The sequence below is a fragment of the Eubalaena glacialis genome, chromosome 8, assembly GCF_028564815.1.
Source record: "Eubalaena glacialis isolate mEubGla1 chromosome 8, mEubGla1.1.hap2.+ XY, whole genome shotgun sequence".
NCBI lineage: Eukaryota > Metazoa > Chordata > Mammalia > Artiodactyla > Balaenidae > Eubalaena > Eubalaena glacialis.
Genome location: NC_083723.1, coordinates 15650783 through 15676942, shown reverse-complemented (window position 1 = coordinate 15676942; position 26160 = coordinate 15650783). Strand labels below are relative to the sequence as shown.

Genomic DNA, 26160 nt, shown 5'->3' with positions numbered 1-26160 from the left:
TCTAATTACCTGCACCAGATCGCTTGCATTTAAAAATAGGAGTTCTGTGTGCCCTCACTAAGGAGTTTATAAATGTGTCAAGAATACCTGCTATTTCCAAATGTACTAATTTGCCAACTAAGTTTTGAGTGTTTATGTGCAAGTGATGAGGCCAGGTGCCAGAGAGAACCACAAGAGGAAGAAAGTAAAGTGAAAATAATTCAGCAGTTCAGCTACCCAGTTCCTCTCCTCTGGGTTTTCATGTATATTCAGAGATCCAGAGAACCTACAAGTAAAACAGTAAGGTGCTGATAAACCTATGACCCAAGAAAAAAACTGAATACTATAGATAGTGCTGCACAAGGACCAAAAAAAAGGCAGGTCAGGGCAGGAAAGAGCACTTTGAATGTAACTTGAAAGATAATGTCAAATACATACAAGAAGCAAAACAAACTACTACTAGATCCTTCAGGAGTAACACTCTCAGGGGGTCTTTGGCATTTCTAACTTACACTCTCCTATAATCAAATATAAATATATTTTCTTTTAAATAACATTTTCAGAGTGCACTTGTCCTTGAAGTCTATACTAGGAGGACCCAAATCAAAAGCTCATCAAGTTTATGTTTCAAAGCCTCAGCAGTCAAGCTTTTTGCAATTAGTAGGAATGATGTTTAAAAACTCAATTTCACCTATTGCCTTGCATGTCTTGAACACTGGTAAATGTCTGTGATCATCTGAGAATAGATTGAAGCTTCTTTTTGTAGCAGTGATGTTTTTCCTTAAATAGTAAAATCATTATGTGAAGACTCCGAAACAGGTGCATGAACAGTTGTGGCACCTACTAAACGCTTCCTGTAGGTGCTGCACAATAACATCTTTTTGGGTTAATACGAGAAATTTCATTAAAAAAAATTTCCAAGTGCTGCACATGGGTTGGAGTACAGGAAGCAACTATAGGTTAAGAGATGCAATTGACCTTTGTAGACAGGATTCTTATTCCCATAATGGACCAAGTAGATGAGCAGAATTACCTGCAAGAGGATTTCTGAACAGGACCTTACAATCAAGGATATATATCAAGGGTACGTATTGTCTCTACACTTCACCTTCTGGTGTTATAGAAGGAGTGGTATATATTTTTGATAACTGCTATTTCACCAGGGTTAGGTTGTCAGTAAATCGACTCTTAGGTTCAACCCAATAGTTGGCATAGAGGAAGAGGCTCCTAAAGAGGAAAGTTCTGGCACCTGTGTTGCTGCCAACATGAGCCCAAAGGAAAACTTTGGTTCCCCAGAGGTTTATCAGATGGCTTTCTGGGAGAACCTATGAGAAGAACTGGGATTAAAAAAAACTAAAGCTTGTGAAATGGGCTCCAGAAATTATGTGACTAATTGTTAGCCTAAAATCAAGAAATAGTTATGTGTGTTAAAAAAAAACAAACTGCGAATGGAGCAGTGCATGGTGGGAGATGTGTTCCCAGGCTGCTCAGAATCAGGACAAACACGAGCAGGGAATGTTGGTAGTCAGAGTTGTATTTGTCTTTCTCCAGCAAATCAGAGAAATAAAAAGTTCGTGAGAAAGATGCCACCTTAGAAGAACAGAGTGACCCATGTGAAACTTGCTTAAAACAGGGAATTAAACTGGAAGCTACACACACAACTTGTACTCCAAGTATAGATATTACTAGTGAGTTCACCCCCACAAAAGTGGGTACAAAGTAATTCCCAGGCCAAGTCAGCTACTCACCCTGTCTATTACCCTCTGAGGAGGGGTGATGAGAAAACACTCATCCTGGGGCAATGGGGAAAGGAAGTTAGACCACTGGAAAGGCAGTAGCTAAGGAAGCCTCAGAAGCACCATCTCTAAAAATTATCTGCTGCAGGAAATTAAAGAAAACTTGAGGAAAGTTTGATTTTCTAAGCAAAAAATCAAACTATTATTTTTAAGAATCATAAAGTTATAGGCAAGGCAATAATCACAGGGGAGGCTGTGACGAAAAATCAGCAGGTTAATATCCAGTCAACATGGTTGACTGAGCTGGCGCAGAAAGATGCCCAGTTTAGGTCTAAATAAAATACTGAATAAAATAACTCAATTTTTTAATTTCAACAACTTTTAATTTAGCTGAAAACGAAGGGAAAGAAAGACCTAGGACAGAGAAGCAAAAGAGGAAACTGAAGTCATAGGGGTGAGCTGACTGGAGCAGAAAGATTTCATTGGAGTATTAGAATGGAAAACAAGCCTTAACAGATGTGGCTGGGATTCTGATATCTACTTCCCTGTAGGTCCACATACTACGGGGTTGAGAGTCCATAATTCACAGTTAGCTGCAACTACTTGCATACTGCTGGAAATAAAGACGGGCTGTCCCATTTCTGAAATGGAACTATAAACATTTGCCCTCCAACCGGTTTAGTGGCAGGAGTGACGTGCTTGCCATCCATAGGAATTCTATGTGGATAAAAAGTCACTGATGAGAAATTCAAGTCCCAGAATTGTGCTAGTCATAGATATGGATTTGGATTTTCTGCTAAGGGAAATAGGAAATCTAAGCTGAGAAATTAACATACATATCGTCTGGTGGTCTAAATATTGATGGGCCAGGCAAAGGCACATGGGACATCATTGTGTAGCTATGCTTCCACAGTCCTGTCACAGGGGCTCATACTAAAAGCAATCCCTGCTGGATGCAAACTGTTATATATAGACTGGATAAACAACAAGGTCCTGCTGTATAGCACAGGGAACTATATTCAATATCCTGTGATAAACCATAATGGAAAAGAATATGAAGGACTTCTCTGGTGGCGCAATGGTTAAGAATCTGCCTGCCGATGCAGGGGACATGGGTTCGAGCCCTGGTCCAGGAAGATCCCACATGCCGCGGAGCAACTAAGCCTGTGCACCACGACTACTGAGCCTGAGCTCTAGAGCCCGTGAGCCATAACTACTGAGCCCGCGTGCCGCAACTACTGAAGCCCGCACCCTAGAGCCCGCGCTCTGCAACAAGAGAAGCCACTGCAATGAGAAGCCTGCGCACCGCAACGAAGAGTAGCCCCCGCTCGCCACTAGAGAAAGCCCACGCGGAGCAGAAAAGACCCAACACAGCCAAAAATAAATAAATAAAATAAATTTTAAAACAGAAAAGAATATGAAAAAGAATACATATATATATGATAACTGAATCACTTTGCTATACAGCAGAAATTAACAAAACATTGTAAATCAACTATACTTGAATAAAATTTTTAAAAAAGCAATCCTTGCTAAAAATTAACTCACAGGAAAAGTCACAAACACCAAAAAAAAAAAAAAAAAAAAAATCACCATGAAGAACAGTCAGCTGACCCAGTGCATTGGGTAGACTTGTATCCTAAGAATAAGAGAAAACAAAGTAAGCTGGAAAATGTTAAGGTAAGCGTAAATGATAGAATTTACACGGCATGAAAAGGAGAGTATGTTTTTTTAAAGTTACTTTTAAAATTTCCTGATATAAATTCTGCAAATGACATAATGAAGTAAAACACACACACAGACGCGCACACACACCAAGGTTTTACAAGACAAAGAAAGATGATCCAGAAGAACTGTCCCAGGTTGGAGAAGTACAAGGAGAGGACAACTAAATGTAATGTGGGATTCAGGATGGAATCCCGGACCAAGAAAAGTTCATTCTTAGGAAAACGGAAAAGATTTGTACGAGGTCTATAGTGTAGTTAACACTTTATCAACGTTAGCTTCCTGGTTAAAATAATTATACCATAATCATGAAAGATGCCAAGCTAAGGGGAGAGGGTATGGTAGCTCGGGGTACTACTTTTGCAATTTTCTTGTAAGTCTAACTTGATTTCTAAATGATTTTTTTAAAAAGAAGAGCAGAGGTAGGCGCAGGAGAATTTGGAGAGACCGGCTGGGCTGGACCTTGGAGAGCCCTCCACTCCAATCCGAGGCACACAGGTTTCATCCTGTACGTGGTGAGCAGCCGTGGCAGAGACACGACGGAATCTGCGCGAGCGAGCGTACGCTGGAGGCGGAGGGGAGAGGCTGGGGGCGCCCCGACGGGAGGGGGCAGCAGGAAGGGGACGAACTTCGGCGCCAACTGCTCTGTAACCGCTGCCCAGGTCTGTGCGCTGGAGTCGCGGTCCTCGGGTTGGGGGACAGGGCTCGCGGGCAGCCGGAGGGGTGGAAGGAAACGTTGGCACCCTCCGCTTCCCGGCCCATCCTGGTATCCATCCTCTGCCTGGTCCTTCAGCGGGACCAGCCGGGGCAGAGGCGGCCTGGGAGCCCGGCGCCCCCTCTCCTCCCCCTCCCCCAGCCCTGGTCCTGTGGGGCGCCCCAGGGACTTGGACTTGGCTGAACCCACCCCGCTGAGACTCAGGCCTCGGTAAGGGAGGTGATTTACATCCCCCTTTAGTTCGTGTTCTTGAAACACCCCAATCTACCAACTAGAGGAGGAACCCACACCCGTTGCTGGATGTAGTCTTGTTTGTGGTCACTCCTTTGTTTCACACTAGTGTCCGCTGTCACACACGCAGTCAGACCCGCAGCTAAATGACCCTGACCCCCGTGAATAGGGCGTTTGGGCCTCACTGATTTAACAACTGCGGAAAGTTTACGTCTTGGCCCAGAGCACACTAGTGGCCTTGTTCTAAAAATTAAATCTCCTTGGCGTGGACCCAAGAAAGATCCGTGAGCGCGTTCACAGACAATTAACATGTGTGCACACAGAGAGAACACTCCAGTATACTGCAGGCAAACAAACAAAACTCTAAGAAACTGTGACTCCTAACGGTTCTTTTTTTTTTTTAGAAGCTAATGCTTTATTGCTGGTTCAGTCCCAGGAAATCTAGAGTGAAGGACAGTGGGTGCGTTACTGAGCTGGCCATAGTTTTGCAAAACACGCAACTGGTTGCTCATCTTATGAACACCTTTTTAAAAAAAATGTTCATTTTTTATACAATTTTTAAAGGTTACTTTCTATTTACAGTTATTAAAAAATATTGGCTATATTCCCCGTATTATACAATACATCCTGGAGCCTGTCATACACCCAATAGTTTGTACCTCCTATTCTGGTAACCACTAGTTTGTTCTCGATATTTGTGAGTCTGCTTCTTTTATGTCTTATTTTGCTTCAGAATTACTGGGAGAGAAAGATACTACGGCTGCTGCAAGCATTTAGCACAGTGCCCAGCCTGAAGAGTTCTTCAGAGACCCTGGCTTCTCTCTCTCCAGAAAAGGGAAAGTGCATAATCCAATATTGCTGAAGGAAAACTTCTGCAGTGCATAAGATGCGGCTTGAATGAATAAAGAAATAAAGAACATTATTTAAATTTCCTTTTACATGTTTTCTATTTTTCTTCCCTCTTTCATGTGATAGTGGATACATGGCAAGCAAAAAGCGAGAAATCCAGTTACAGGTGGGCATGACACATCAACAAGTCTTTACTTGGTGCGTTGGCCCTTGAAGACCTTTGACAGCGCCTTCCTTTTTGCAGGCGGCCATCAATAATCAAAGCCTGTGGGAGGAGATGTTGCAGAACAAAGGCCTAACAGGTACTGGGGCTCCGCAGGTGTTTGCCATCCGGAGTTGGATCCAGGGCACCTCCAGGCACCCCGACATGGAGCACCACTCCCCACCTTCCAGAATAAAAAGCTGCTGTGTTTTTACCCTGCCCCTGCCCCAGAGATTGGGATAAGCTGCTACTCTAGACTCTTTGATTCTGTTCTTTCACAAATATTATCATCTTCTAGTGATCGATGTTTACCAAGCCTGGTGTGGACCTTGCAAAGCAATGCAAACCTTATTCAGAAAATTGAAAAATGAGCTGAACGAAGATGAAATTCTGCATTTTGCTGTAGTAAGGCTTTCATTTCCATTAAACTATTATTTTCTTGTTACTTTATAGTCTCTTTAAGGATTGTCTTAATTTAAACAATCTGTCAACTCTTCAAAATGGACAGTGTTTAGTTAGCAGTTTTACTCTATATTTAGTTCTACTGGATCTGAGAACGAATGTAATTTTTAGCCCATTCCTATAATACTTAGGTTATTTACCATGGTTGTGAACGTTAGAAAAACATAAAAATGGTTATCTGTCTATTGCCATACTTCTTTTCACTTGACCATGTGGTGTGTGTTCAGAATAAGGGCTGTAAATGCCTTTTACTGGAAAGCATTGGGTAGGACTCTGGTCATTTACCCAGTTAATTGTAAAATGGTAGCAATTTTACCCTCCCTTATTTGCCTCCCAAATGTGACAACGGATTAAAATATTACAGCCAAACTCATTAGACCCCAATGTATTGATTATTCAATTTATCCATGTCAAATTATCAACTGCTTAGAGCTTTGTTGTCTAATATGATAACCACTAGGCATAAATGGCTTTTGAGCACTTGAACTGTGGCTAGTGTAATTGATGAACTGAATTTTTAATTTTAATTAATTTAAATTTATATTAAAAAACAGATACTCCATTCGGTTATTGTAAAACTTTTAAAATTATTTGGGACAACTTGGATATGTGAATCTACCTCTTTTACTGTAAACTTTATGAAATCTAATTAGAGACCAATTATTTATGATTAAAATTTGGCCCACAAATTGAGATGTACTCTAAGTGTAAAATACACACTAGATTTTGAGGCCTTCATATGAAAAAAGAATGTGAAATATCTCAGTAATTTTTTACATCGATTACATGTTAAAATGATCATTTTGGGATATATTGGATTAAGTAAAGTATATTATTAGATTATTTTCACCTGTTTCTTTTTTAGTTTTTAAATGTGGCTACTAGAGAATTTAAAAGTATATATGTGACTCACATTCTAGTTCTATTGGACAGCAACACGTCCAGACCAGTTCATTTCATCACTATGTCTATACCACTGGGAAGTGCTAGTAAAAACTTTCCAAAATATGTCCTATTCATAATGCTATCATCTGTTGAAATTAACAACAAAAAATTTTGTTCCTCTTCTGTTTGAGCACATCCAACTGTAGTACATTCACATAGATCGATACTATTTTTCTGCTATGACCAGCTCATCCACAGTGAAAAAAAATTTTTTAAGTCTCCAAACCTCTGTTGGGCGCAATGGAGGGGCGCCCTCTGCTGGATACTTTTTTTTCCTGCAGTTTATCAGGGAAAGGGATCCTTTCTGAACTTGTAAACTTAAGTCCAAAATTGAAACCTATGAGGTTCATTACCTATTGAAATCACCCTAAGCTGAATGGTCAGTACAAAATTTTTTCTATTATGTGCTCCTTTAAAAGACTTGAAGACTTGTCCTAACATTGTGCCTATACATATAAAAATTCAGTAAATGTTTTATATTATAGTTTTTAAGGAATATTATTACCAAATGCTTTAATTGTTAATACTTTATTATAATATAAAAATTGCAATGATGATGGCTAGACTACTTTTAAATGTAATCTTGGCTACTGTCTTTTAATATTATAGATTAGTTCCTTTCAACAATAGAGCCTACTTTTTTAAAAAGAGAGAGAGAGAGAGAAAGAAAAGAAAGAAAGAAAGAGAATGATGTAGAATTCAATATGCCAAAAAAAGATTACAACACAGCCCCTCTGGCTGGCTGACAAAGGGCTGAGGGACCTTGGCTCGGCTCCGCCCTCACCATCCTTGGCCATGGTTGAGGAACCTCTAGAAATCCCTGTTTGAAAACAATCGCCTTAGGTTCCAAAAAACAACTCTTATGTAGAAGACCCTACAACATAACGTATCCTGACAGCTGGCCCAAGGGATGTTATGTTAATATGCAGGAACATACTATTATTTAATATATAGTTGTTGGTAATCAATTTAGGACAACTTGAAATTTGTGAGAAAACTTTAAAATCAAAGACTTTGAAATCTGACAACCAGTTTATTCAAGAAACATTTAGGAAGCTCCTTTTCATGCATGGCCCTCTGCCTGATAAGGTGGGGGGGGAGACATGCGAGGGTGAGTATAAAACATCACATCTCTGTGCATGCAGCTCTCCAAACAGAGATGAGCTAGGTCCATAAAACGGTAATACAATATAGAAAGGAACTATAGGTTCCTGGAGAGAAGGGTAGTGAAGTGCTATGTGAAGGGGAGATGATTTGCAGCAGGAGAGTCAAGGCAGAGTTCTTGGAGGAACACTCAAGCTGGGTTGGAAAAGGAAGGGCAGGAGCAGGTAACAAGGGGGAAAGTGCAGGTGGTGTAACGCAGACCACAGGAGATGAGTTTAGCTGCAGGTTAGGTAAAGATGAACAGTGAGAAGTAAGGTTGAAGCCAAATGATGCAGGGTCTGAACTGCCAGAATGTGTAATTTGATTCTAAAAACAGCTATAACATACTCAGAAAATGTTGTAGTAAACATAAAAAAAAGTATCTCTGCATTTTTTGAATAGAGTACATCAAATGACTTGAGTATAGTGTCCTTTATTATTATATGAAATAATCTTTTTCAGGCGGAAGCTGACAGCATTGTGACGTTGCAGCCATTTAGAGATAAATGTGAACCTGTTTTTCTCTTTAGTGTTGTAAGTATATTTATCATCTCAAGTGTATTATCAGATTCTAATTTACAGCTAAAGAGCAAGTAACACTGTACAATTACTGGAACTGTTTTATGATGATAGTAACTGTAGACTTTTTTTGCCTTAAATATGCTTGTCAATTAAAATATTTATAACTTGACCTGTAGGAGCTCATAACGGATTGAGAAGATTAGACTACCATTTAGTTGATCAGGGAAAAGAAAAATAAAATGGTATTTACCTTTCCTAGGGAAATATCAGAGACTTGTATGATGAATTATTACTTACAGGAGTGAAAAATTGGAAATGTCTTGGGTACCCAGTGGAAGAGAATTGGTTATCAATATTCATGTATACCAATACAAGGAAATATTTGTATGATCACTATCTTGTAATGTATATTGCTTTTATCTCTGTATTTACAAATGCATAGAAAGAAGGCAGGCAGTGTATTCACCAAAATGTTAATAGTAGTGTTCTATATATGGGGAAAGGATGCGTAATTAAAATTTTCTTCTTATACTTTTCAATATTTTCCAAATATTCCAAGATAAACACAACTTTAATAATCAGAAAAACCTTATAAGTGCTGTTTTCTAAAAGAAGAATATCTGGGTAAGTGCTAACTTGTGTGATACAGAGCATAGCTGCTACACAGCTAAAGAATTGGGATAGTAAGGAAACACCTCCCAGAGAGGGTTTGGACTGTTCTCTTGCTGTTGAAAAGGCATTTTTTGATATTATAAATAATTATTAAAAAAACACTTCTCAGATATAGTTTTTGCTTTTGTTAAACAATAATCTTACAGCTATTTCTGGGAGGTGAATGACTGGGTTAATTGAATTTAAAAAATTACACTGTAGATCTTGCTGTCAGTTGGCTAAGAATTGGCTAGGAAGGATTTGATGATTTACGTGAGGGGTCAGCCAGCTTATTTGTAACGGGCCAGATAGTAAGTATTTCAGCTTTGCAGAAATACTATCTCTGTATTGGGTCACAGTTTGCTGACCCCTGGCCTAGATGGAGTTTAGGTAACTGCACGAGGCAGAAATGGGCTTGGCGGGCTAATGGGACAACGAGGAGGCTTTAGTAGCAGCAGCAGTTGGGAGCCTGGGACTGAGGAGGAGAGGCTGGGCAGGTGGCCACCATGTAGAGTCTGCAGCTCTGGGGTGGCCGTCACCTGCTGAGTGAGTCAGGTCTGAGCAGTAGAGCCATGCCCACCCTGAAGACTTTGGCATGTGGCCCAAAATCCTCCTTTCAAACCCACGTGCTGCCATCACTCTGCGACTTCAACATCCTGGCCTCTTGATTCTTCACCTCCTAACTGTCAATGAAATTTCCAAGGCACCTCCTCCAGTCACGCCTCAGGCTTTATCACCCGTTGCTCCATGTTCAATGTTCTAATTTAAGAATCTCCATGGGGAATTTAGTCAATATTTTATAATAACTGCAAATGGAGAGTAACCTTGAAACATTGTATAAAAATTAAAAATTAAAAAAAAAAAAGAATCTCAATCTGTGACCACAAAACCACCTCTGCAGTGGGCTGCATTCTTAGCTGACAGCAAATTCAGCATCTCAGCAGGAAGGGCTTTTTCAATGGATATTAGAAAGCTCTTGGAGGTTCCTTTTAGTGGGAAATGGTAAATAGAGTGTCAGGTTTCATTCAAACCTTTCTCAACTGGAGCCTTCTTATTGGCCTTTGAATATGATTAAATCTTTCCAATGAAAAGAAATAATACCTCTTTTCGATACCATGTCCCTCTCCAGCTACCACTCACCTCTATGCTTTACCTCACAGCTAAACTGCTCAGAAGAGTTTCTATATTTATTTTCACTCCACTTCTTCTCATCCCATTAATTCTTCAACCCATTCAATCTAACTTCTTTCTGATTATTCCACCAAATTGGCTGTTGCTAATGTATCCAGTGACCAGCCCGTTGCTAAACACAATGAATGCTTTTAGGTCCTCATCGTTTCGTACCTCTCAAATGTAGTAAATGTGGTGACCATGCCCTCCTTTTCGGAACATTTTCTTCTTTTGGCTTTTGTGTCTTTGTTTTCCTTTTGCTTCCTAGATGCTACTCCCCCTCCCCCTTTCTCCTTTGCAGGTTCACCTTTCTTCATGCAGCCATTACATATCGACTTTATCATGCTATATACTCTCCTTAGAGAACTTCTTCCACACACAGTTTCAATCATCACCTCATAGATCAATAACTCAAGTTCATGTCTTCAGCTGAATCCTGTACTTTAAGCACCAGACCTGTGTATCCAACCGGGCCCTTGATCTCTCCTCTGGTGTCTCAAGGGCATCTCACAATGAACTGGTCCAACAGCGGACTCCTCGCCCTCCCCATCCCTATTGGAAACGTTATTTTCTAGTGTGGCCTCATTTGGTGAATAATATCACAACTTACTCAGTTTCTCAAGTCAGAAACAGAAAAGTCATCGTAGTGACTTCTCCTTACGTCACACCCCATCCACACCATCCACATCACACCCCATCCACACCATCCACATCACACCTCATCCTCACCAGACCTTGGTCCTGTTAATTTCACTACCCAGGTCTTTCTCACACTCGTCTGCTTCTTTCCATTCTTTCCATCTCCAATGGCACTGCCGTAGACTGAGCAACCATCTCTCCCATCTTTACCTCTAGAATAGCTTCTGATTTGTATACAGACAGCTTCTCCCGCTCCACCTCTAACCCTTTCTCCATATGGTAGGTAAGATGATCTTTACACAGATCTTTAGCCGGTCTAATTGTGATCCCTGCCTGTGTTTAAACATTCCAAAGGCTTCCCACTGCACTTAGGATAAAGGCAGCATCCTCCCATGACCCATAAGGCTCTGCACGGTCTGGCTCCCCCTAGCTGCTGGGCTTTGTCTCATACCAGGCATCCCCTCACTTTCTCCACTGGCCTTCTTATTTGCCATATTCCCTTCCAGCCATAGGACACTTGTGGCTCTATTCCTTTTGCCTAGAATGCCCTTTCTTCTCCTTTTTATTTCTTAACCTATCCTTCACATTTTAAATTCCTGATATTGACAAAGTACCTTTGCTAATGTTCTTGATCAGAACAAATTCTTATAGATGCTCCCAGCTCTTTGTACCTCTCTTGGTGGTACCTCTCATGGTTGTTATCTCAAATGTGTTTGTGGGGTGTTTTTTTTTTTTGGTAATTTAATTACATTAGATACCAGGACTATTATTCCATACCATCACGCCTGATACAATGCTAGTAAACTGGTGTTTAGTAAATATGTGTTGAAAGACAGACAAAGGGAAATAGTATCAAAAATAATTAGGGGGAGTAGTGTTGGGAGGCCTGTACAGAACCATTAAAATTTAATGCAGCGATGGCCTGTCTTTGGTTGTAGGAGGACAGATAAATTAGAGGTAGAACTCAAAGAGCTGGATTTACCAAATGGACATACTTTTATATCACTAATACTTATTTTAAAATGACTAATTACAGTAGCTAAAAAGGGATTGGTGGGTCAGGGTGGGGTGACTTAGTCCAGTTGAAGTGTTAATTCTTGACCTATCCTGAAAATGAGTTTCCTTACTGCTTTTGTTTCCCTCTATAGAATGGCAAAATTGTTGCAAAAATCAAGGGAGCAAATGCACCACTTGTGAGTCAAAAAATTATTACCTTGATCAATGAGGAGAGGAAAATTGCAGCAGGTGAAATGGTTCGCCCTCAGGTAATACTTTGGATTACTATAATTTTATTTTTAAAAATTAGTTTTAAAAAAAGATGCATTACGTCTTTTTTTTTGTTGTTTTCCTAAAGCATTTTCCCTAGTTTTATAGCTATCTAGGTGTCTAAATGGTGCAACCTTTTTTGGGAAGTATTTTGGCAATATGAATCAAAGGCCTTAAAAAACACATGTATCCTTTGACCAAGCAATTACACTCCAATAATTTTCCTTAAGAAGATAATGAAACAAATATAGAAAATGATGTTTATTTCAGTGTTGTCTATGTTATTAAAAATTTGGAATCAACCTAAATGCCTAGCAACAGTGAATAGATGACATAAATGTCTGTAATTTATGTCATAAATTATACAAATTCATACAGTGGAATATTATTTAGTATCTTCTAGCTCTGTTTATTGATATGGAAAGAGGGCCAAGATAGACTGACAAATGAAAAATAGAGTATTATACTTTAATAGGATGCTTAGAATAAGATCCTATGTGTGTGAAATGTATTACCTGTGTAATAATAAAATATTTTAAAATTAAGAAATGAACCATAAAGCATGTAGAGATATGAACATAACAGCATAAGAAAGTAAGCCATATAGGAAAGTGATCAGAAATATAGGCAGATAAATAGGAGTGATTGGTGTTATTTAAACACACACACATGCACACAAAACAACAAACAACAAAAACAAGAAACAAAAGAAACAAAAAATAGAGACTAGCTGAGAAATACTGAAAAACAGAAATAAAGAGAAGGTATAGGCTCAAGCTTGTATTAAGTATTTACTACAAAAAAGCGTCAGTTTAAATCAGGAAAGGATAAAAAACTCACAAAACAAACTTAGTAATATTGGGTTAACTATTTGTATAAGAAATTTGTATTATTTCCTCATATACATAAACAAATTTCAGACGAATTAAAGAGCTGAATATGTTGAAACAAAGCATAAAAGTATTAGAAGAAAATATTGGAAATTTATCTTGTCATAGGTTGAGAAAGGCCTCGTAAGTATAGTATAAAGCAGAGATATCAAAAAAGAAAAAAATTGATAGATTTGATTATTTAAAAGTTTGAATAAAATGTAAAAGGAAAGCAGCAAACTTGGCGAAAAGCTTGCACTGTGTATCAACGTGCTAATATCCATAGTGTGTACAAAGTACTTTAAAAGCATTAAGGAAAAAAATGAACATTTTGATGGAAAACTGACAAATGATAAATATGGGGAATTTACATTTACAATAGTGATTTTTCTCACCCAAGGACATTTTTCTTTACATTTTCAGGTTTTCTTGTTTTTCAGGGAATCTTCACCCTTCCTTTCTCTCTGTCTCCCTTCCTCCCTCCCTCTTCCCACTCCCCCTACTTCTTTTTGAAAATTATAGTAACTAGGAATTATTGTGGACTTACTGTTTGCTAAGATTTTTAGAAAGATATCCTCATTTAATCTTTTACATCCCACTTTTATTGATATCATTGACAACTAACATTTTATTAGTTTAAGGTATACAACATAATGATTTGATATATGTGTATACTGGGAAATGATTACTACATTTAGTTAACATTTCATGTCACACAGTTAATTTTTTTCTGAAAAATGTTTTCATGATAAATTTTAAGATCTACTCTTTTAGCAACTTCCAAAATATACAATACATGTTATTACCTATAGGCACCATGCTGTATATTACACCCCCAGAACTTATTTATCTTATAACTGGAAGTTGTACCTTTTGACCTCCTTCACCCAATTCCCCTACTCATCACCCTCCATCTCTGGCAACTACCATTCTGTTCTCTGTGCCTATGAGTTCATTTTTTTCCAGATTCCACATATAAGAGAGATTATACAGTATTTGTCTTTCTCTGACTTATTTCACATAACATTAATGCCCTCAAGCTCCATCCATGTTGTCACAAATGGCAAGATTTCCTCCTTTTTTATGGATGAATAGTATTTCATCAAGTATGTATATATCATATATTTATCCATTCATCCATGAATGGACACTTAGATTGTTTCCATATCTTGGCTACTGTAAATAGTGGTGCAATGAACATGGGAGGGCAGATAACTTTTTGAGAGAGTGATTTCATAGCTGGTCATAATAGTCTCTTAAGATCCTTTGTGTTTCTGTGGTATCAGTTATAATGTCTCCTCTTTCATTTCCAATTTTATTTATTTGAGTCTTCTCTCTCTTTTTTTTTTCTCTCACAGTCTAGCTAAAGGTCTGTTTTGTTTATTTTTTCAAAAACCAGCTCTTAGTTTCATTGATTTTTTTCTATTGTCTTTTTAGTCTCTATTTTATTTATTTCTGCTCTGATCTTTATTTCCTTCATCTGCTGACTTTTGCTTCATTTTTTGTTTGTTTTTTCTAGTGTCTTAAAGTGTAAAGTTAGGTTGTTTATTTGAGATCCTTCTCTTTTCTTAATATAGGCTATGAACTTCACTCTTAGAACACTTTTGTTACATCCCATAAGTTTAGGTATGCTGTAATTCCATTTTCATTCATCTCTAGATTTTTTTTTTTTTGGTCTCTTTTGATTTCTAATTTGACCCATTGGTTGCTCAGTAGCACGTTATTTAATCTCCACATATTTGTGAATTTTCCAGTTGTCTTCTTTTAATTGATTTCTAGTTTCAGACCATTGTGGTTAGAAAAGATGCTTGATATGATTTCAATCTACTTAAATGTGTTTTGGCCTAACATATGATCTGTCCTGGAGAACGTTCCATGTGTGCTTGAGAAGAATGTGTATTCTGCTGCTTTTGGATAGAATGTTCGGGATATATCTGTTTAATCCATCTAGTCTAACATGTCCAATGTTTCCTTACTGATTTTCTGTCTGGATGGTTTATCCATTGCTGGTTCTACTGAATCCAGGGACACCAGCCCTGCTGGCTGCCAGAGCCGGGCTATCAAGTGCTGTGTCCTTGGAGTAACAGCCACAAAAGCCAGCGTACCAGATGTGCACACAGGCTATCTTCACAAAGACACTAGTGACCTGGAGCGGGGCAGAGGGAGAGCATGAAGATGGCTCCTGCTGGCTTCCCTGGTCTCTGGAAAGGACTGCTGTCAGCCCCTAGACCTGTGTTAAATTAGAAGCCTCACCCTCAGGCTATAGCTTATCAGATTTCCAAATAGGCCCCTGCATTGAGCCCTGGGGGGATAGCCACAGGGAGTCCAGCACAAGCCAAGCCTGTTAAGAGCTCAGTTTACTATAGTCTGGATGCAAGCCCCAGGGCTTTTACAGCCAGGCATTTGGGGGCCCCATCTCTCAGTTGGAAGTCTTAAAACTGGGGTCACTAGATGTTGGGTTCAAGCCCTTCAGTCCTCAGGGAGATGCTGGGAGTTGTGAGTTCCCTCTCAATTGTATGTTGCTGTGCCTGGGATGGAGTTTATGGCGAGACTGTGACTCAGCCTCTCCTACCCGATTCGGTATGTGTTCTTTTCTCATTTGTCTGATATGTAGGAGTCACTCAGTTATTTTCTGGATTTTGTTCAGAGGGAACTGTTCCACAAGTAGCTGTAGGTTTGGTATGTCTGAGGGAGGAAGTGAGTTCAGGAGCCTCCTATGTTGTCATCTCGAATATGAACCTGGAGAAACCTTATGAAGTATTTATGAACGATAAGACAGGCTTAAAAACATTATGTCTTTTCCTTAGAAACAGGCAACTATTAGGAGGTAAAAGCAGAATTTGAAGTCAGGCAGAACGACTTTTAAACACATTCTTCTAATTGCTATACTGTACCCAGCTTTCTCTCTGTGTGCTCTGTACTGTGGCTTTATTGTTGTTATTCTCATTGTTCTTGCAGAATGACATCCTGTTTTAATGAATAATAATGGGTATGTAAGAAATTTATTAATATCTTATGTTTATTTTATATTACTCCATTTTGTTGGACACTTCTATTATTTAGTTTTCTTATCAATTGCCTTGTCTAGCGCAGTAATAGTAATAAAATACAAGGCACGATGTGAGCCACATACATAATTTATAATATTCTACTAGTCAATTGAAAAACAATAAAAAAGAAACAGGTGAAATGAATTTTTATAACATCTTTTCTTACATCCAGTATATTAAAAAGATTGCCATTTAAAGATGTACTCAATATAACTTATAAGCTTTTGCACAGCAAAGGAAACCATTAACAAAATGAAAAGACAACCTATGGACTGGGAGAAAATATTTGAAAATGATGTGACCAGCAAGGGCTTAATTTCCAAAATATACAAACAGCTCCTACAGTTTAATAACAAAAAACAAACAACCCAGTCAAAAAATGGGCAGAAGACCTAAATAGACATTTCTCCAAATAAGACATACAGAGGGCTAACAGGCTCATCTAAAGTTCATGCTCATCTTTTAGATTACTAGAGAAATGCAAATCAAAACTACAATAAGATACCACCTCACACTGGACAGAATGGTGATCATTAAAAAAATCTACAAATAATAAATGCTGTTGAGGGTGTGGAGAAAAGGGAACCCTCCTACATTGTTGGTGGGAATGTAAATCGGTGCAGCCACTGGGGAAAACAGTATGGAGGCTCCTTAAAAAGAGCTACCATATGATCCAGCACTCCCACGCCTGGGCATATACCCAGACACAACTATAATTCAAAAAGATACATGCACCCCTATGTTCACTGCAGCACTATTTACAATAGCCAAGACATGGAAACAACCTAAATGTCCATTGACAGATGAATGAATAAAGAAGATGTGGTACATATATACAGTGGAATACTACTCAGCTATTAAAAAGAATGAATTAATGCCATTTGCAGCAACATGGATGCAACTAGAGATTTTCATACTAAGTGAAGTAAGTCAGAAAGAGAAAGACAAATAGCATATGGTATCACTTATATGTATAACCTAAAATATGACACAAATGAACATATCTACAAAACAAAAACAGACTCACAGACACAGAGAACAGACTTGTGGTTGCCAAGGGGTTGGGGGGAGGGATGGATTGGGAGCTTGGGATTAGCAGATACAAACTATTATATATAGAATGGATACACAACAAGGTCCTACTGAATAGCACAGAGATCTATACTCAATATCCTATGATAAACCATAATGGAAAAGAATATGAAAAAATAATGTTATATATATATATGTATAACTGAGTCACTTTGATGTACAGCAGAAATTAAACACAACATTGTATATCAACTATACGTCAATAAAATGTTTAAAAAAATATGTACTCAATGTAAAAAATAAGGTATTCCAGATTTATTTTTTCAAACTAAATCTTTGGAATGTGCTGTGTATTTTTCATTTATAGCCCATCTTAATTTGGACTAACCTCATTTCAGGTGCTCAAATATAGCATTATGTGGTTAGCGGCTGCCCTGTTTGTCAGGGCAGGTCCAACAAATACAAGGCAGGTCACTTTGATGTTATAGCTGGCATAATTATCTTATTCCTGACTATAATAGGAGTGAATACTTTCAGTGTAGTTATTTCCAAACATTTTTGGGTCTATATTCCATTGAGAATCTGAAATTCTGCAAATCTCTTGCCCCTGAAATGTATATATGTAAATATATAAACCTTTCAGATTGTTTACAGAATCGCAGAAGTACTTTCAGGACTTCTCCAGAAATTAAGAATCCCCCATCCTTCCTAGTGTTTTACTCTATAGTAGGAAATTGGCTGTTGTTTTGAGAAAGGCTTTTTTTTTTTTCATAAGTTAAGGAAGTATCTTTCTGTTCCTAATTTACTAAGAGCAATGGTCAGGAATGGATCTTGAAGCTTACAAATGCCCTTGCAATCTTTAACATAATAATGATGTGTTTATTGCTTTCTTACTTGTTAACCTCTGCTTCTTTCTTATTTTATTCCTTGGGCTCTTAAGTTTTAAACATTTTGTCTTTAAGCATTTTCCATACAGCGTATATGCGTTATTTCTCATTGTCTCCCCACTCTGTTTATTCCTAATTCTATTTTAGTGGGAAGGCTGGGGAAAAGTAGTGTTAGATAAATGCAGGCACATTTCCACTTTACTTTCTATCCCTTGGATTATAAATACTGATTAAAAACAAAATTTCTAAAAACTCTTTCACTGTCGTATTAAAATATAACTGTTTTATTTGCATTCCTTTTCCATAGTATCATGAAATTGTGCTTGTAGACTCAGATTCAGAAGATGCAGGGGAAGCAAGCTATGAAAGTGTTGGTAAGTAAATTTACTTTAAAGTAATAGTGAGGGAAATTGTGTACATGGATGCTCATTACAGCATCACTTGCAGCAAAAAGCTGGTAATGACACCAGTTGATAAGGGAATGGTAGGATCAATGATGATTTGTGCGATACTGGATTCAGCTTAAAAAGCAATCTCTTCTGCTCCCCTTGCCTTGCCTTTGGTCTCTGTGCCTGGGGCCTTTCAGAGGTTACCCTCGATCAGGGGCTCCTGTGCCCTGTGAGTAATCTGGACAGCAGTTTCCTCTTATTTCATCCTTCATCATCTTCCAAAAACTTGCAAAAATAATTTCTTCCTTGATGGCCCACACTCCTGGTTTACTTTAAGATGAACAATTTCCTGCCTTCATTGGATTGTCGGAGTGGGCGTGTTAGTGTGTTCATACCCCGGAGGGAACAGAGGCAAACAGCTTGCTCAGTGAGCTATTCTGCACTAAAAGCTCATCAACAGAATGCGTAGATAAATGTGGATAAATTCATAGATGGTAAAGCCATCGGTTTGTAATGTTTGCTTGCACTGAAACTGTAGTCACTAGTGAAACTGAGCTGGATGGATCGTGGGTGCGATTCTAATGCACGTGAACTGTATTAAAATAACTAGTGCCGGGAATTCCCTGGCGGTCCAGTGGTTAGTAGGACTCTGTGCTCTCACTGCTGAGGGCCCGGGTTCAATCCCTGGTTGGGGAACTAAGATTCCACAAGCTGTGTGATGTGGCAATAGAATAGAAAAAGTAGAGTAGAATAGAATAGAATAAAATAAAATAAAATAAACTAGTGCCCACCTACTCTTTCTTTTTTGGCCTACTGACTACAAACTCTTGTGAATGTTTCTCCTGCATGCAAATATAGGAACTGTACTTTGATTCTAAGTAGAAACTCTTTGGTAGTTGCAATGCCATAATAACAAAGCTGTTGATGGACAAAAATTCACTGGACATTAGTACTTTACATTTCTAATTGCCAAATCCTTCATTCTCTAGTTTGTGCCAAGAAAATGAAATTCTTCTATTTTTTTTCCTAGAGCAACTATACAGCATTGCCATTATCAAACCCAATGCTGTGACTGCTAGAAAAGTTCAAGAAATTAAAGAAAAAGTAAGTGATTATTTCCCAATAATAGTTTAAATTAATTGTAAAATTAATTTTTAAATTAACTGCAAAAAAACAATACCTTAATTTTCAATTTGGAGACAAGCTTATCATTTAGAGTAACACAGAATATAATGAACTTCTGGTTCATTTGAATGAATGTTTTGAATGTTTTGTCTTCTTTGAATGTTTTGTCTTACAAAGGCTAGACCTACTCAACATCCTTATTTAAATAACTCTGCTCTACCAGCATCCAGTATAAGTGATAAAAATTACAGTTCTTGCATTGGATTGTAACAGATTTCTTTGTGTTTAGTTGTTAGCAGTGCAGACTTGTTTAAGCTCACGTCAGCTTGCTTTATTCCCTGTGTGTTGTCACAAACGTATGGTCCTTTTTAGATACATGATAACATAAGGAAGCATTTAAGGTTTTGCTTTTAGAGCCCAAATAAAAAATATTTAGAGCAAAATTGCATTCTAATCCAAAGGTCAGCAGACTTTCCCTATAAAGAGCCAGACAGTAACTATTTTCAGGTTTGTGGGGCATGTGATCTCTGTCACAGCAGTTTAACTCTGCCATCATATCGAGAGAGCAGCATTAGACAGTAGATAAACAAATGGGCATGGCTGTGTTCCAGTCAACTTTGTTTCCAAAAACGGGTGGCCGGGCCAGGTCTTGACTGTGGGCTGTGGTTTGCTGACCCCTGAACAAAGATGTTGTGTTGAAACAACAAAATTGTATTGAAATTTGTAAGAATGTTGCATGTGCTACAGAGGAGGTCACATGGGGAACCATGTCAGGATGGGCTGGGTATCTCTTGATGAACTTCCCATCATGCATTCTTTCTTCAGCCAAAGCGGCAACAATTAAACTACTATAAAGCAGAGGGTCCATTTTATACATTGTTATACTTGAGTGACACGCACACTGAATTAGTCATTAAATTTAAAAATTTTAAGACAAAGCATGGCTGCATCTTAAATTCTATCCTTCCCTGTAATTTGGATATTTTTGTTGCCATCAGAATAAGATATACTAGATTCCGAGTTACAGACTTAACAAAGGAAAGCCTTAAAAGAAGAAACTGAAAACAATTTTGAAAATAGATGGTTAAGAAGTGCCTGTAAATGTATGTCTTTTTGAATGATTCAGAAAACTATGATATCTTTCTTGGAATTCAGTTAGATTTTTTTTTTCTTTTTTCATCTTTAGACAATTCACTTAAATAACAGAAATATTGTGGAGTCTCTGGTTCAAGCAGTGAAAACTTAAATACTAGGGGGCATGAAAAGGACCTTCTTTGTTTACGTATTTTAGGGCCTCTTCCAACCTCGTGTCCGATGGATTGTGCTGAGGCACAACCATGAAGTGCACTCAGATCTGGGGGGTTTATTAAGCCTGAGAAACAAATGTCCTTGACTTGTTTCACCTGTGTGGTCCCACGACACATGTGGACCTGACCATGCTCTCTAATTGAAGATTATCGATGCAGAATTTGTCATAGAAGCAGAGGATAAGAAACTGCTCACTGAAGAACAAGTTAGGTACTTCTATAGCCGAATAGCAGACCAGGTAAGAAAGTTAAAAAAGCCACTGTGTTGTCAAATACAGTGGATTCCTGTAAGTTTAAGATCCTCATTATAGAAAAACGAATGAGTCTGACCAACCAAGTAAGCTCTAGGTGTCCCTGTTGGTGTCCATATCCCGGTTAATCCAAAGATGGGGACTATGGAGAAATCTCCGGTAGAAATAGAGGCAGCCAGGCAAAAGTGGATGCTCTGCGTTTTGTTGGCGCGAAGATCTCCTTATGGTATGTCCTCTAAGACTCCCTGCATCAGCCCTCAGGAAGTGAATATCCAGGCCTTTCCTGTAGATTCTTATCCCAGGTTGAAGGTTGCCTGTGGTAAACTTCACAGGAAAGCTTTAATCCTTTCTTTACCTAAAGGTAAATCCTTTCTGTCAAGCTGTTTTTTAGATTCTCTTTTGCCTGGGGGCAGTGCTTTGTGTTAGAAAGTGCAATGGCTTGGGGGCGTCAGGAGTCTGTAGCTTCTAGAAATGCACTGTTCAACATGGTAGCCATTAGATACATGTGGCCATTTGAACTTAAATTCATTAAAATTAAATAAAGTTAAAAATTCGGAGTCTCAGTGGCAGTAGCCACATTTCAGTGCTCAGCAGCTGCCTGTGGTTACATGTGCTGGAGAGCACAGAACATGTTGGTCGTCACAGAAAGTTCTACTGAACAGCACTTTATAAACTAGCCGCACCACTCAGACAATGTCTCTTGGCCCCGGGAAAGGGTTGGACCAGCTACATAAGCATCACCTGGGAACTTCTGAGAAAATCCAATTCCTGGGCACCCTAAACCTACTGAATCATAGAGTCTGGGACTGGACACCGGAAATCCGTGTTTTAGCAAGCCCTCCAGATGATTTGGAAGCATCCTGCAGTTTGAGAGTAGTTATTAGACTATCTTTAAGATCAGTCCCTGCCAGCTGTGAACTTCTGTCCTTCACAGATGTGTTTGTTAACAGGAGGATTGTGTGTAACTTTCTCTTGCCCAGTGATCATGAAGGGGAAGATGTCCTTGACTTGGGTAGGGGCCACCATTGTACTCTATCCATTTTGGGAGCCTAATAATATTATTTTTATTTTATTTTATTTTGTAGCCTGACTTTGAAGATTTTGTTTCTTTTATGACAAGTGGCCTAAGCTATATTCTAGTTGTATCACAAGGAAAGGAAAAACAGCCTTCCTGGGATGAAAGTGAATCTAATTCTGAGACAGAATCTAAAGAACCATGGGATGACCACCAGGAGACGGCCAAGTCCTCAGGGATGAAGCAGAAGAGGGAAAGGTAGCTCCAGACCAGGAAACGAATTGTTTACAATGTGTTAGTAGGTGATGGAGTGTAATGTCCAAATATCGCAAATCTAAAGACAAACATCTTTAGGGACTTCCCTGGTGGTCCATCTGGTTAAGATTCCGTGCTTCCACTGCAGGGGTCACGGGTTTGATCCCTGGTCAGGGAACCAGGATCCCCACATGCTGTACCACATGGCCAAAAAGAAAAAAAAAAAAAAAAAGGACAAACATCTTTATGTCGAAGCCACAACTATTCCTTCCAGTCTAAAATTTTATATATTCAGCAAAGCTGGAGTTGCCCTCAAAGTTTATGTCAAGAGGGTTAGAAAGGGAAGAATTTCCCATTTGTCTCTCTAATGCTGGGCGCACCAGTCTGGCCTCATGGGGCAGAACGGGACCAGGCCTAGTCCCTCCCAAACCAGCCCCCTCTCCTGTCTCCACACGCCAGTTCTGCCTCTCCGTGTCCTATAGAGACAGCGAAGTACTCTGCCCTTTTACTCAAGGCAGTGAGTGAGTGGCGAGAAATTGCTAACAACTAAACAGTTGTACATTTTTGTTAACGGTTTGTAAATATACGAAAGTGAACATAAGTCATTTACAGACTGTTGGTTTTATGCACTTGCCATTTGTGCCTTTTATTCCTCTGAAGATGCGGAAACTCCAGTGCTCACCCCATGAATTAACAGAGCCATGTCTGAAAGAAAGGTGGGTAAGCAGGACCAGGTTCAGAGTAGCTGAGTCCTGAGGCTTCGTGATGTGTGTCTCCCCCTTCTGGGTAGCCCATCTCCATTGCATGTTTAGGCTGAGCATCTCTGGAACTTTCCTTGCTGTCTTATTAATAAGCTATAGCGGCTTTTCTTGAGTAGGTCCATCTGCTGGTCCCTAGCGATGTCATAATTTTTAGGTAGCAGGGAGACCCTAATATCATTAATTCCCAGTTTTAAGTGGCATAGAAGAACTCATAGGGTAAATCAACTGCTGACAAAGGGCTTTGTAAACAGTAGTAGTTACTCTGTGAGTTTTAAGGGAAAATGATACTTAGTGGTTAGAGAGCAGGTTTGGGTGGGAAGTGTTGGGCTCAAACAGATACCAGATTTCCTACCAGAATTTTTGAGCCATTTTTTAAAAAAAGTGTTCTGTGAAACACTATTAACAGAGCTGGCATAAGAGGAGTCAGTGTTCCGTTGGTGCTGTTATTCAGGTAGGTGTCTACTGCCTCCAGCTTTTAGAAGCAGTTGTCTCCCGTCGTTCAATATGCACATAATAAGATGAACAATTTAAGCACTTGGCGGGATTGGGGTGGAATGAGATGTGTTGATGTTATTTTGCAAAGTCTGTAGTATTTTCCTTTTAATAGACATCCTCTTTTCCTCTGGCCTGTGTTTATCCCGAGCATCGGCCCAAGCAGGCAGCACGAAGTGGTGGGGAGCATGTTTTCCTGGGAATCAGTTTTCACAGCTCTTTTTCTGCAGACATGGCCTAACAGGTGCTGTAAACTTCCACCTGCCATTTTTTAAAGTAGATCCAGAACCTAAAGGATCAAGGACATAAACTCTCATGTAGAATAAAGAGTAGATATAAAGTAAGATGGAAGGAATATAGTCAGATATATGGCTGTCATACTAAATACGAGAAGGTTAACTATCCTGTCAAATATAGAGATTACCAGATTAAGATCAAAAACAAACTAAATTAAAAACCATATAATAGTAATTGATGCAGACAAAAATCATCCGTGGGTGCTAAATCCATTGTATGAATAATATATGCATTTTCAAATAGTGTCCTTTCAGATTTCTTATTATTTACAAAGTGGAAATTGTAGCTTTTCAGTGGAGAAAACTGGGGGATACCACTCTGACCATGTTAATATCACCAATAATGGGAAAAACTGACATTGTGTACCTCCTATTGTGATGTATACTGGTGTGGTATTCCCAAAGTATCATACCCAGAATGTAATAGGAAACTATGGGGCCATTCCATAGTTTGAAACCAACCAAAATGAGGAGTCTATTGTACAAAGCAACTGGCCTGGAGTCTTCAAAGTATCAGTATCATAAAAGACAAGACGCAAGAGGGAGGAGATATGGGGATATATGTAAATGTATAGCTGATTCACTTTGTTATAAAGCAGAAACTAACACACCATTGTAAAGCAATTATACTCCAATAAAGCTGTCAAAAAAAAAAAAGAAATTAAAAAGAAAAGACAAGAAAGGCTGAGCCATTGTTAGAGGTTGAAGAAGACTAGGCACTTCGGGCAACTGCATGCAATGTATGATCCAGGATTAGGAAAAATTACTATCGATAGGAGAGTATTATAAAATTGCTGAAATTTGAATATGGACTGTTCATGAGATAATAGTCTTATATCAGTGTAAACTTTCCTGAGGTATTTAGGAGGGTGAATGGTGAAAATATCTGCAGTCTATTCTTAAATGGTTAAGCCAAAACACACACACGGACACACACACCCATAGACACACACACTCTCATTGAGGGATGAGAGAGAAAGAGAAAGAACAAATGTGACAAAATGCTGACAGTTGTTGAACCTAAAGTTCATTATCCTGATCTTACAATTTTTCTGCCAATTTATATTTGTTCAAAATAAAAAGTTTTAAAAACTGTACTCATCTATATCCTACTTAGAAGAGACAAAGAAAAATAAAAAAAATAAAGGAATGGTAAAAAAAATTAGCCAGGAAAAATAAAGTATTAGAATTGAACATTAAAAGTGTTAAACTTGATAAAGGACATGATGTATAAGAAAACATTTATGAAGATAGAGTAGTCAAAAAATGTATGCCCCAAACAACACAGATAACGTACATAAAGATATAAGTACCAGAAAAACAAGGAGAACTGGATAAAAATAACTTTATGGTCAGAGATCTCAATACACAGCAGACAAAAGAGCAAGGATATATAGGGACGGCAAATACATATTCCATAATTGTGTATAATAAATGATCTATAATATATGAAATATGAATATATACCCTCAAATCCCACAAATAAATTTGCTTTGTTTACAAAGAAAACCTTAACAAATTTTTAAAAATTAAGACCTCACCACATGCATTTGCTGATTATAATCCAACAAAGTTGGAAATAAATAATAAAAAGATGATCCAAATGTCTTACCTATTTGAAAACATGAAATGTATTCCTAAATAAGCCTTGATTCACAGACAAAATTAAAAGGAAAAATAGAAACTATCTGGAAAGCTTTACATAGAGGAAAGAAAAAAATTTTTAAACATATTTTATTTTGGTGTCCTTAAAATCCTCTCATGAAATCAAACATACATGATTTCATGTAATTGATTTTTGGATTGGTTCAATAAAGGTGGAACTAAATACATATTTTTTGATGTGATAGAGAGATATAACTTATCTTTATGTGAAATTCAATTTTTATTTGTTTTACTAAACTCTAATTTATTTGTGAACATATTATCAATTTTAATTTTCTGGCATGATTATTAAACTTCAGTTTATAATTATATTTTGGATTTCAACAGTTTCCAAGAATGCCTGGAAAGACAACAAATATCTCAGTTTTGTGATGTTGAAGAGAATATAAGCAATACTAAGTTTATTGATGTCTTCATCCCTGATTTTAAAAAAATTAAAGGCATAAAATTAGAAAAGATACTGGCATTACTTCGACCAGCCCTCTTTAATGAAAGGAAAGGTAAGAAATACAGTATAAATTGTTTAACTAC

The 26160-nt window shown here is 38.2% G+C and overlaps 2 protein-coding genes across 2 annotated transcripts in view; one reads left to right on the top strand and one right to left on the bottom strand.

Moving 5' to 3' along the window:
- LOC133096748 (calcium-independent phospholipase A2-gamma-like) overlaps positions 1-26160 on the bottom strand; it is a 143183-nt gene that overhangs the window by 97467 nt on the left and 19556 nt on the right. The window lies entirely within an intron of this gene.
- The window catches only part of NME8 (NME/NM23 family member 8), a 32377-nt gene continuing 11585 nt past the window's right edge, over positions 5369-26160 (top strand). The window contains exons 1-10 of the mRNA XM_061198229.1: positions 5369-5401; positions 5480-5537; positions 5736-5842; positions 8450-8521; positions 12118-12234; positions 18381-18447; positions 19493-19566; positions 21041-21133; positions 22231-22418; positions 25957-26129. Of these exons, the coding sequence (XP_061054212.1) occupies positions 5369-5401; positions 5480-5537; positions 5736-5842; positions 8450-8521; positions 12118-12234; positions 18381-18447; positions 19493-19566; positions 21041-21133; positions 22231-22418; positions 25957-26129 (982 nt within the window). The remainder of the gene's footprint in view (positions 5402-5479; positions 5538-5735; positions 5843-8449; positions 8522-12117; positions 12235-18380; positions 18448-19492; positions 19567-21040; positions 21134-22230; positions 22419-25956; positions 26130-26160) is intronic.